The sequence below is a fragment of the Phocoena sinus genome, chromosome 18, assembly GCF_008692025.1.
Source record: "Phocoena sinus isolate mPhoSin1 chromosome 18, mPhoSin1.pri, whole genome shotgun sequence".
NCBI classification, from domain to species: Eukaryota; Metazoa; Chordata; class Mammalia; order Artiodactyla; family Phocoenidae; genus Phocoena; species Phocoena sinus.
The window spans coordinates 24,749,271-24,762,799 of record NC_045780.1 but is presented as its reverse complement, the minus strand read 5'-3'; the positions used below and the strand labels follow the sequence as shown (position 1 = coordinate 24,762,799).

General features: G+C 40.9%; 1 protein-coding gene across 1 annotated transcript in view; it reads right to left on the bottom strand.

The window, feature by feature from the left end:
• The window catches only part of VWA8 (von Willebrand factor A domain containing 8), a 387,125-nt gene that overhangs the window by 358,485 nt on the left and 15,111 nt on the right, over positions 1 to 13,529 (bottom strand). Inside the window, exons 3-4 of the mRNA XM_032610892.1 lie at positions 9,140 to 9,412; positions 8,915 to 8,992 (exon numbers count right to left, since the gene is read on the bottom strand). Of these exons, the coding sequence (XP_032466783.1) occupies positions 8,915 to 8,992; positions 9,140 to 9,412 (351 nt within the window). The remainder of the gene's footprint in view (positions 1 to 8,914; positions 8,993 to 9,139; positions 9,413 to 13,529) is intronic.

Below are 13,529 nucleotides of genomic sequence, written 5' to 3'. Positions count from 1 at the left end.
GAAAGTATCAAACTCTTAGAGGAAAACATAGGCATAACACTCTATGACATAAATCACAGCAAGATCCTTTTTGACACACATCCTAGAGAAATGGAAATAAAAACAAAAATAAACAAATGGGACCTAATGAAACTTCAAAAGCTTTTGCACAGCAAAGGAAACCATAAATAAGACCAAAAGACAATGCTCAGTATGGAGAAAATATTTGCAAATGAAGCAACTGACAAAGGATTAATTTCCAAAATTTACAAGCAGCTCATGCAGCTCAATAACAAAAAAAACAAACAACCCAATCCAAAAATGAGCAGAAGACCTAAATAGACATTTCTCCAAAGAAGATATATAGACTGTCAACAAACACATGAAAGAATGCTCAACATCATTAATCATTAGAGAAATGCAAATCAAACTACAATGAGATATCATCTCACACCAGTCAGAATGGCCATCATCAAAAAATCTAGAAACAATAAATGCTGGAGAGGGTGTGGAGAAAAGGGGACACTCCTGCACTGCTGGTGGGACTGTGAATTGATTCAGCCACTATGGAGAACAGTATGGAGGTTCCTTAAAAAACTACGAATAGAACTACCATATGACCCAGCAATCCCACTACTGGGCGTATACCCTGAGAAAAACCAAAAATTCATAAAGAGTCATGTACCAAAATGTTCACTGTAGCTCTATTTACAATAGCCCGGAGATGGAAACAACCTAAGTGCCCATCATCAGATGAATGGATAAAGAAGATGTGGCACATATATACAATGGAACATTACTCAGCCTTAAAAAGAAACGAAATTGAGCTATTTGTAATGAGGTGGATAGACCTAGAGTCTGTCATACAGAGTGAAGTAAGTCAGAAAGAGAGAGACAAATACCGTATGCTAACACATATATATGGAATTTAAGGGGAAAAAAAATGTCATGAAGAACCTAGGGGTAAGACAGGAATGAAGACACAGACCTACAGGAGAACAGACTTGAGGATATGGGGAGGGGGAAGGGTGAGCTGTGACAGGGCGAGAGAGAGGCATGGACATATATACACTAACAAACGTAAGGTAGATAGCTAGTGGGGAAGCAGCCGCATGGCACAGGGATATCGGCTCTGTGCTTTGTGACAGCCTGGAGGGGTGGGGATAGGGAGGGTGGGAGGGAGGGAGATGCAAGAGGGAAGAGATATGGGAACATATGTATATGTATAATTGATTGACTTTGTTATAAAGCAGAAACACATCATTGTAAAGCAATTATACCCCAATAAAGATGTTAAAATAAATAAATAAAAGAAAAGAAAATACTGGCTGCCATATTAATAAACAAAGGATGTTGCAGCCATCAAGCCACCACGTTACAGTCACCCCTAAGGTGAGCCCTGAGGGAGCTCAGGATGGAAACAAAATGCCACCCCTGACAGTGCACCCTGAGGAGACTTGGGATTAGAAAGCACAGGATACTGGCCCCAAATACCTGAGAGGCATATCAAAAGGAATGATTTCAATGAACCCAGACTTTGCACCTTCCCATACATAGAAAAGCACTAAATTCCTTGAGATAAATCTGGTTTTCTTTAATTAACAGTAATCTTTTGATGTTCCAACTACCTGGTCTTTATTGCAAAATCTCCCACATATCCTGGCTCCCACCCCCGCCCTTGCCTTTTTGGAGCAGTCTCAGAGTTATCTGAGATGATGTGTCCTGGGCTTGAAGTCCTCAGAAAGTTCACCAAATAAAACATAACTCTCAACTCATAGGTTGTGCATTTTTTCAGATGACACATTTAAAAGATACATTTTAAAGAGTATTGTAACAATTTTTGTGTCAAATGTCAATATTTACAACACAATAGAAACAGCATGCTCTTCAACTATTCATACTTATTAGGGAAATTTCTAGATATCAACCTAAAAATGTATAAAGGGATATATATTTGTAAAACCCTTTTAGGATATAAGTGAGAAAAATGTTTTAAGACCACTGTTCAGTCCATAAGACTATAGCATTTTGTTGGTCAAGTCTATGTTTTAATCACCTTTGTATTCCCAGTGCCAAAAAATAATACCTCAAACCAAGCAGGTATTCAATACGTGAATATATGAATGAACGATTCCAGTTTCTAATTAGATATTGTTTTCTTAATTAAGTATTGTTTTAAGCCCTGGTTCACTTTAATTAGAAGTGTTTTCTGTATTCTTTGAGAATAGTCCATCTTCCAACATGCTCAGAAATCAAGTCATTTAAAAAAAAAAAAAAAACTGAACCAAAAATGTAAAATAAAAAAGAAATCAAGTCATTTATGTGTAAAGGATTCATATAAGTGAAATAGTGTAAATATTAATCTAAAGGAGAATGTTAATACTTATACAACAGGTAATACAATTTAGGCAAAAAGAAACTAACCTATGCCTCTCTTCAAATAAACCAAATAAATACTTTGGTCAAGTGCAATCATTTTTTAAAAAGATTTTAGTTAATAATATAAGATACTCTGGGCTTCCCTGGTGGCGCAGTGGTTGAGAGTCCGCCTGCCGATGCAGGGGACGCGGGTTCGTGCCCCGGTCTGGGAAGATCCCACATGCCGCGGAGCGGCTGCGCCCGTGAGCCATGGCCACTGGGGCCTGCGCGTCCGGGGACTGTGCTCCGCAACAGGAGAGGCCACAACAGTGAGGAGGCCCGCGTACCACAAAAAAAAAAAAAAAAAATATATAATATATATATATATATTATATATATATATATAAGATACTCATAATGGAAATTGTTAGAATAACTAAGAATGAGTTAACAAAAAGTACAACTTGTTATAGAGTAAGCTGCTTAACATTTAATTACATTTATTACAAATAATGCAAAAAAGCAAGCACACATAACTCATACGGATTAACCTAAATCCGTGTACAGTACACAAACTGTCACATAACTACTACTACCAATAAATTATGTATTTATTCAAGGCATGGAAAATATGGACTTGAAAATTAAAAACCCTAAAAAGAATCGAAGAGTTTCCAAACGAAATCAAATTTAAGGCCATTTTTAAAGTAACAAGGCTTGATTTTATCATTTGCAATGATCTTAAGTTAAAGGGATTTCCCAAAAGTTTACAGGAAAATAATTTCTATATTCAAGATAATAATTAATATCTTTACATAACACTCTTGTACAAACCTGTTCGGGCATTACTCACTTGATTTTTTTTTTTTTTTTTTTTTTGCGGTATGCGGGCCTCTCACTGCTGTGGCCTCTCCCGCTGCGGAGCACAGGCTCCGGACGCGCAGGCTCAGCGGCCATGGCTCACGGCCCAGCCGCTCCGCAGCATGTGGGACCCTCCCGGACCGGGGCACGAACCCGTGTCCCCTGCATCGCAGGCAGATTCTCAACCACTGCGCCACCAGGGAAGCCCTATTCACTTGATTTTTAGTGGACAGCTGTTTTGTTTTACATGCCCAATATTCTTTCCTCTTTTGACAACAGAATCCCTCTCTCCAGTGAGGAACCCACCCAATTTGGTTTGGGTAGTTTATACCACTCCTCCCAACCTTTACCCCTGCATCCAAATGCCCAGAAATGAGTACCCTGCACAAGCCCTGCCAGAACATTCCACTCTCTGACCACAGTGGTTGTTTTAGAGATGGGCCTGTGATCAAAGCTTGGCCAATAAGATTTCTCGCCAGGATTTTTCAGAGCTCACAGGAAAAGATGTTCTCTCTTCTTCTCACATTGTGAACTGTAAGGAGAGTCAAAGTCTGGGGCTGTCAGTAAGGCTGTTACCAGCTGAAGAAAGCCTGCCAGACATTGAAACCAATACTGCAAAAAGTAGATCCAGTAAAGGAAGAGTGGAGAGTGGGGGAACCATGGGCAAAGACAGAGAGAGCCCAAGTCCTACAGATGTTCTAATATCCTGCATCTAGTCCAGTCTGAAGCCACTGGACCTTCCACCTATGTGAACCAATCATATGCTTTTCTGTGCACATTTCTGTCACTTAAAACCTAATGACTGCTGACTAACACAACAATTTTTGTAAGGTAAAGGCAGGCAAAGCAAGTGTAGCTATCCCTATTTTACAAAGAAGATACATACTCAGAGAGGAATATATAACATTTTGACCCTGAGGATATTCTGAAAACAAACATTTTAATCAGAATAATACTAAGCGTTCATAAATTTTCATCAAAGTTAACTTTCGAGCAAAATTAAGCCAAAAGAACTCCTTGATCAATTTTATAGAGCACATTTTATTTTTCTTTTATTAAAGAATTATTTTATAGTGAGGATTTATCAATCACTTTTTTGTCCATATAGAATTTCACCAATTATATCTTCTGCAACTCTGTTTTCCTTTGTGGCCATCAGCGTGGACTGAATACCAAAAAGATTTTGCTCTTTCTTCAATGTTTCATCAATAACAAATTTTTAGTATATAGCTTTGTCAGAGTTTTATTTTGTATTGCTAGTTTCTAATAAGACTTCAAATTTTTTATATGATTAATAATTTTTATTTAGTTCTTGGCTAACCCAGGAGAAAACATGGGTATTTTCCTCAGATATTTCAAAGCTGTTCTACTGTCAAAATCTTTACCAATCTCAAAAATGCTTTTCTTAGTTACGTATTTCAGGCACATCTGTGGTAGCCCTTCTCCTAAAATGGGAGATGCTTAATGCCTTCTGAACTGTAAACTACAAAATTAAGTCAATGAATAGACACACCTTAGGACATTCGACTCTGAAAGGACTCACAATTCAATGACTTGTAGCTTTGAACTAAACCAACCAAAGAAGTTGGTTTAGTTCAGGGTTTCTCAACAGCCAGCACGACCGACATTTTGGGCCAAATGATTCTTTATTGTTAGGGGGCTGTCCTGTGCACTGTAGAATGTTCAGCAGATTTACTGGCCTCCACCCACTAGATACCAGTAGCACCCCCTTCCTCCTGGTTAGGACAACCAAAAAAATGCCTTCAGACACTGCCAAAATGTCCCCTGGGGAACGGGAATTACCCCTGGTTAAGAACCCTTAAGTGTCACCATTGGGTTTTTTTAATACAAAACTTAGACCCAAGAGAAAACCAAATATATCAGCAATTTCCAGGCTAGTCTGCATGTTCCCAATAAATTGTCCAGCAATTTATTAGGTTACAACTGTTCTGGGATTTTACTACTAAATTCTTTAATACACAAAAGTCACACTGTCCTCAGGGTCAAAATAGCCTGCTGCAGGTTCAAAGTAGTTAATAATTTCCCCCAAAGTTCAATACCTAGTAAATACAGAGCTAAGACCTGCACACACACAGTACAGTTTTTCCCTTTACAACCGTATTTCTGAATTGAAGCAGGAGTTCTATATTTCCCTTCCCCAAAGGTCATTAGTTCTATTATAACCCGAGGATATAATCTTAAAGTTACAAAAATACATATGGATGGATGTTTATTGCACTGTTTACATATTTAAAAATAGACAACCTGAATGTCTAAGCATGGGAAACTGGTAAAATAAATTATATGGATAAATGTATGAACTTAATGCCTATTTAAAATGACCATATATAACAATATTTATCACTATGTTAGTACGTTAATAATGGCTGAGAATAAACTGTAAAACATACATGATTCCATTTTTAAAAAGAAATATGTATTTATATAAATGCATATTATATATATTTTTTACAAAAACTGATAGTAGTAACACACACAAAAAAATGACAATCATGAATTTGCATGGAAAGATATTTTAGGGGATTTGTCTATATTTTTCACTACAATGAAACATAGATTTCTTGTACAAAAAGTATCAATATTTTTAAATATTTCTATAAACAAACCTATACACAAAAGTCAGAAAGATAAAATAGTGAACCCCTTTAATAGTAAGGGTGTGAAAGGATGGCACTCAATGTGGTCACAGTGGATTTATAGAGTTATGTTTCCAGATTTATCATTTGATCTTAATCTATGGTATATCTGAGCCTGTTTGACATCAGAATCCTACTGAACTAATTTGGCTCCTTCTGTGAAAACACTACAATGATCGTTATGAAAAATTCTTTGCAGGGAATTCCCTGGCGGTCCAGTGGTTAGGACTCTGCACTCTCACTGCCAAGGGCCTGGGTTCGATCCCTGGTCGGGGAATTAAGATCCCACAAGCCCCGCAGCCATCCAAAAAAAAAAAACAAAAACAAAAAAAAAAGACACTCTTTGCAGTAGCTAACCTCCTTGTTAACCGCTTTGTTCCTAAAACCAAGAGACATACAACCAATTGAAGTGTAAAGAGATATAAAGAATTTACAAATTATGGATGTTTAGACTACCCAATAGCAAAAGATAAAAAGCAGTGGGTTTGGGGATTTTTTTTGTTTTTAAACAAAATGACCCTCTCTTCCTTCTGCTTCTCCGGCTTTATAAAGCTCCTATCTTGAAAGCCAGCAAGGCATTCCAGGCTCTCTTGCTCCCTCTCTGTACAAACCGGAGATAATAAGCCACTGAATACTTCTTAGGTACAAGAGTTGACATGCACAAAAAGGAATATAAAGATAAATAAGACATACATACAGCCCAGGAGAGATAAGAATAGTATATAATTTGTATCTGTGTTGTTCTTTTCCAAACTACTAGGAAGCAAGGTCAATTACTTGCAGAGAGGTGAGCTACTAGTCACATGTCTGAGTGCAGCTGAGAGCATCTTTCCAATCTAAACTGTAATTCATTACAGCATAATGCTATTTGTGGTTCACATGTCTGTGTGTGACATCTGGTTCAAAATGGGACACTTCAACCTTGATGGCCAATGTTATGTCCCAGGGAAGCCCAGAACTTGCTCCTGTTTACCTGGCTCACAGCTGTTCTTACTTGAGTCCAGATCTCTGGTGAGTTTTCAGGTACATTTATCCACAGCCCTCATACCTTCAACCTTGAGAATCTTTGCAGTGGCAAGGCAAGTAGGGTTAACATAATTTACTCCATGTGGTGTCATGCTAAGTGACTGAGTCTAAGAAGTTAATATGTTTTTTGTAATGTGTACATGACTCTCACATTTGAAGCAAAGCCTGTACTTTGATTTGCTGGACATACCACAAATTTTGAGGCCGTGTCTAATGTTTTATAATCAACATGTATTTTTCATGTATAAAGAACATTTTTCTTTTTAAAGTTCCCATGAATTAACCCTGCTCCACCAGCCTACCTAGACAGTTCTCACAGTTCAAACCTAAAAGGAACTGGTTTCATTTCTTCTAAAGCCAAGGAAACAATAAATCTCACATAGCTGAAAATAACATACACTAAGAATAATAAGAGAAGCTAATTTTTATTGAAACATTAATATTTGCCAAGGGGATTGTATAAACTAAATCCTTACAACAAACCCTATCAAATATACTTTCCTTATCCTCATTTTACAGTTAAGGAAACTGGGACACAAAATTAAGTAACCTACCCTCAAATCCCCGTACCTAGACGGTGCAGAAATGGCCTCCAACTCAGACTGTTCACTCCAATCACGAGTTATGGATTACGCTAGCACTTCTAACATTGACCTCTGCCTTCTAGGACAAAGGAGAAACTAACAAATAAAAAACTCAAAGACTAAAAAACAACACCCTAGAAGCATAATAATTTATAAAGGGGCAAAATCCCAAATCACAACCCTATACAGGAAAAAAAAAAAATTGTTTAATGAATGAATGATGAAATGGATGGGACTTAAACTCCCTCACTTCTGACAAGGAAAATTATTGGGATGGGGGTGCAAGAAGAACCATGAAACTAGCAATCTCAGGTGAATACCTCCTTCATTCTAAGCAATGACACTGACAAAATCTTGTCTAGAATCACTTAGCCATTCACGTGGAGCAACAACATACATCCCTTCCCTTAACCAGCACAAATGCTCTAGCTCCAGCGCGCTCACACACACACACACACACACACACACACACACACACACATCCCTAAAATCATCTCAGATAGAGCCAAGAAATACTGAGCTTAGAAATCAGAGCTGGGAATTCCCTGGTGGTCCAGTGGTTAGGACTCTGCGCTTTCACAGCCTAGGGTTAGCTGTGTGATCTTCTGGAAGTCACTTTTCCTTTCTGGGTCTCAATTACCTCAATTATAGAGTCAGGGGTTTTAACTAAATTAAATTGTGGTTTTCAGTTCTAAGAAATTGTGAACCTGTGAGAAATGAAAACTCCAAGTAAAACTTGAAAGACTCGTGGATACATTTAAAACCTAACGAGGGGTTCTTCGGCGAGAACGTACACTTCTAAGCCGCCACTAACCCTGGCTGGAACATGGCACAGACTGACTTCCAGGCCCTTGGGACTCAGAGAGCAAGGTCAAGTCCAGCTTTCAACACCCTCTGAGGGTTGCTGCATTAAGCTCTGCGTGTGCTGGAATCTAAGTCAGAATCCCGGGGGGCGGGGGGGATGAAAGAAGCAGTGCGGGAAGGAGAAAGCACTATTCCAGGTCATCAGAAACCTAAGTCCAGTTCCCACGGGTTACATGAGGCTCAGAGAGTGCAAGCGCCTGGCCCCGCGTTACACAGCAATTAGCGGCGAGGTGATACTAGAACCTCCATCTCCTAGCTCCCGGCGCAGCGCTCCTCCCCAGTTGAAGCAGGCAGGGATTGCGGGGGGGGGGGGGGGGGGGGGGGGGGGGGGGGGGGGGGGGGGGGGGGGGGGGGGGGGGGGGGGGGGGGGGGGGGGGGGGGGGGGGGGGGGGGGGGGGGGGGGGGGGGGGGGGGGGGGGGGGGTGGGGGGGGGGGGGGGGGGGGGGGGGGGGGGGGGGGGGGGGGGGGGGGGGGGGGGGGGGGGGGGGGGGGGGGGGGGGGGGGGGGGGGGGGGGGGAGGCAGGGCGCGGAGGTGCGCGGGAGCCCCGCGCGGAGCGCTGGGCTGCGAGGCGTCTGTCGGGTTACCTGTGTCGGCCCCCGCCCCGGCGTGCAGCAGCTTGACTCCGAGCGCCGCGCGTCGCCGCCCGGCTGGCGCCGCACCACCTGCCCCAGGGAGCAAGCCTCACGCGCCGCGCAGCTGGGCCTCCGCGGCCCGCCCGGGGCCCCAAGGAGCAGGAGCCGGGATCTGCATGGGGCCGGGGGCGTCGCCGGGCACGGGGAGGGGGGTCCGCTGCGAGCCGCGTCCCGGACGGCCGGGTTGGACGGCGCGACGAGGGGGACAGAAGCGGCACCGCGCCGAGTCCGCCGGAAACTCCTTCCCCCAGCGCGGCGGGCTCAGCCGTCTCGGGCCGCCCTGGCCCAGCGGGGGCGAAGGGAATCGTCCCGTGCCGCGGGGCAGACAGGGCGGAGCACCTGCAGGCCTGTGGCTCCGGGGCGCGCCCTCGCCCTTCTCGCCCTCACCTGCGATGATCCCCGTGGATTCCCCAGGCAGGCCTCTAGTCGTTCCCCTGTGCTCGGGAGTTGCTTAAGGGTTTTAAGGAGAATTCGACTCTCTTTGTCTTAATATATTGCGCTTTCCCTGTACATGCTTCAAACCCTCTTCAGAACTTGAGTACGTTTTCTGAAGATTGTGGGAACATTTCACCTATCTGGATTCCTTGTACCCCCACCTGTGTTTCCAATCAGTACCTGAAAGCCTTACTCTTTTATTTTTTCCACATGTTTTACTACCACATCTTTATAAATTCTAAACGGGAGTGATACATAGAAGTTGCCAAAATGTCAGAAAGGACCCAAATCAAGCACTTTTTCAGTCGTTCTGCAATGCAAGAGTTATATAATTTATGTCTTTAGTAAGAGAAAAAAGTAGGACCCTGGCTAAGGCTTGCCTCCCTGGCATCGATGCCAAAAGGGGAAGTGGTCCTACTACAAAGCAACTAAGCCTAATACAATTATACAGCATCTCCAAAATATTAGGAGTACATTGACCAAGGAAAAATATTTCAATCAAGTTATACAAAACAAACATCAAACAAAAAGAATGCAGCAGGCTTCACTTTCAGCCAAGGCCTTGCTAATTCTAGAGCTGTTACTATGTTTAAAATCTACCTTGAGTGCCTAACATGTGCATGACCCTGTGATAGGTGCTGAGAAGAAAATGGGAGACTTTAAAAGAAAGAAGCTGAGCTGGGTAAGGCTTTGTGCATCTTGCTGAGGATTGGACTTAATGTGTTCAGGCTGAAACGGGCTTCTAACCTAGTTGCGGAGACAGTGAAAATAAAGGTGACTACGTTTGCATAGTGCATTACAACATGGTTTCACATATATGTTCTCATATAATCTTCACAACAACCCTCGGAGAATACTAAGGGATAATGACATAAATGTAGAATGTAACAGTTAATGAAATGCTTCTCCCACTTTGAGTGTGTCAGGCATGGTGCTGAATATTTTAATGCATTGTCTCATTTTACACAGCAACACTTTGATTGAGGTGCTATTATTATCCCCCCTTTTACAGATGAAGGAACTGAGCCTGGGAGAGTTAAGTACCTTGGCCAGGGCATCTCCATTTAATCTTACTGGAATCTAGAACATGCTTCAAACAGTGAAAGAATAATATAAGGCAATTTAGCAAAATGATTGGAATAAACACTAAGAGCCCTTGCAGTTACGGCACTGGGGAGATCAATACAGGTTACAGTGTTCAGTCATTGGGTAACGTTTACTGAGCAACTATTAGATAAACAGTATTCTGCCAGGTACTGTGTAGCAATAGGCTCACATCAAGTATAGAACACAGACATACAAATAAAGATTTACAACACAATGAGGACACATGTTTAGGGATATTTAGACTCAAACTGCTCTGGGGTGGAGTGCTTCACCTGGGAGAGGTCAGGGAGATTTCACAGAGAAGGTGATGTTTGAAGAGGTTCTTGAAGGATATGCAAGAATTTTTCAGGCTGAGAAAAGGGCAAGTCATATCTGGCAAAGGAAAGAACAGATACAAAGTACAGAAAACTAAAAATGCGTGGCAAGACTGAGAATCAGAAAGTGAGTCACTGTGTCTGGAGGTCAAGTGCATAAAGTAGTTTGTAGAGATGCGACCAGAAAGAGGAAGTGGGGCTATGTTGTATGCAAGGGGAAAGAGTTTGTATGTTAACCTCTGAGGAGATGGAAAAATGGTGAAGAGTTTTTGGGATTGACAGGTCTGCAATGTGAAGAAGAAAATGCAGCCAGAGAAGAGGTAGCATCTGAGCTTCACTTTGAATGCTAGTTTAGATTTGGATAAACAAAGAAGAGTGATAGAAAGCATGAGTAGAGGCTTAGAGTCCTGACAAGCCGGATTAATTTACAGAGACATTGAAACCAGCCAGGTGAGAGAGGCATAGTCTTTGGAGAGTGGGAAGGTATTGTCAGAGAAAGAGGAAAGATTATAGACTGAAGAATCTTGAATGGCTGGGTAATCTCAAATGAAGAAGTTGGGACTTCATCTTATAGGCAAATTGGGGTCACCACCCGGATGATACAATGGATCATATCTGATCAATTTGATCATGATATTTTAATCTGTGATGACTATGAATTGAGTAAGGCAGGAAGCATCAAGTTATAGCTATGTGGCGGTAAAAAAAGAAAAAAAAAAAAAACTTGAAAACAAGAGACCCTAGTTGGTGGCTATGACACTGAATGAGAAAAAGTAGAAGAGTAGACCTTAGGAATGTTCAATAGATGAACCAGAGGTGTTTTATTTAAGAGATGTCCATCATAACCTCTAGGTAACTTCTCTCTCAAATTCTCCCTAAGATAACTAGTACTTTTGATAAAACACACTGCCAAAATCTGGTATTTACTGTTAAACTTTTTCCAGAGTCTGTGAGGAATATTTCTTGCCTGCCACATTACAGTAACTGGATGGAAAGTGCAATTAATAATCCATCCATGCTATGTCCAATTGCTTCATCCCTCCCTACTGCCCACCCTACTGAGAAATCAAAGGTCCATACCAGTGGTTCCCAAACATTAGTGTGCCTCCTGATCATCTGGACAACTTGTTAAAATGTCCACTCTCAGGCTTCATTCCCCACCCCTACCCTGAGATTCTGATCCAGTAGGTCTGAAAGGGCCCAAGAAGATGCATCTTCAGCCATAACTATAGGAGATCACCTACATCCCACATATTTCAGTTATAAAGCTAGACAACAGTTCTTTCTGTTACTGTTTTGCTGTGAAGGCTGTCCCACCTCTTTATCTTCGTCAACACTTTGTTAAGTGCTCTCCCTTCATCTGCAAGTAACCAGAATAAAAATAAATAAATACAATGGAATAAAATAAAATAAAAAACTGAGGCAGGGAATTGGGGGAAAAAGGAAAGAAGAAAACAGATGATATGGCCCTTTTACATCCATAAAATGTTTTTAAACTAGGATACTGGCAGGAAAAAAAGCAAGAGGGAGAGATGAGTAAAGTAAGAAAGTTACACCAGCAGAAACTCTCCCACTACAAAACACCTAATAATGTTGGGGTAAACTATTTTAAATTTTCATTTAAAATGAATTTGTAAATTTATGTGAAAGTAGAGGAAATTCTCTGAAACCAGGAATGAAGCTGGAAGAAGAGTCTGGGAAGGTAAGGACTCACTGAAGGTGCTGGATGCCCTGGGGATATCTACTGTCCCTGGTGCCCATAGCTATAGGGCAGAAACAGGGCAGGGAGTAGACTGAAGACCCCAGCATAAAGCCAGAACTGAACAAGGAGCTACACAGTTAGCTAAATGGTGGACTACAAAAAAAAATTTGCAAAGGGAAACAGCAAGAAATCACATCTGTCTTCCTGATTCTAGGTAGAACTATTTTTTCCCTCTAAGAATTGTGGCTTTTACTTGAAACTCAGATGGTTTAAGGCATGATACAGTATTTGCATGTTATGAAGAAAAATGTAAGCCAATGATTTTAATTTAAAGGGAACTCAGTAGATATATAGGATATTTGAGCAGCACAATTAACAAGCTTTATTTGATGAACATACAAAAAAATCAAAAAGCATCAGTTGGAGAGTGCCTGTTATTTGCAAGAACAAGTAAAACATTAGAAATGGGTTATATTAAAAGCTACAAAGCAAGTGTCAACAAAAATTTAAAAATAGAGGACATTATTTCTGATCTTAATGCAATCAAATGAGAAAGCAATTTTAGGAAAATTAAAATAATAGGTATACTTCTATATACTCATGAGTCAAAGAAAAAAAATTAGAAAACACTTGAAACTGAACATTAATGAAAATGCCTCCTATTAAATCCTGTGATGTGGCACTAAAGCCATATTGTGGTTAGAGCCTAAAAATTAATAGGTTAATTTGTCAACTTAAGAAGTTTAAAAAAAAGTAATAGACTAAATCCAAAGGAAGTTGAAAGAAGGAATAATAAAGGCATAAACAAAAATTAATGAAGTGAAAAACAAAGATAAAAAAAAGAATCAACAAAGGCAAAAGTTAGTCATGTGTAAAGACTAATTTTTATGGCAGAGATAAAATGAACTTGGCAGAAAGTTTAGAGGATAAAGTCAGATTAAATCCTCCAGAAAGGAGAACAAAAAGACAAAGAAAATATTTCAAATTTAGAAGATCCGTCCAGGAGGTC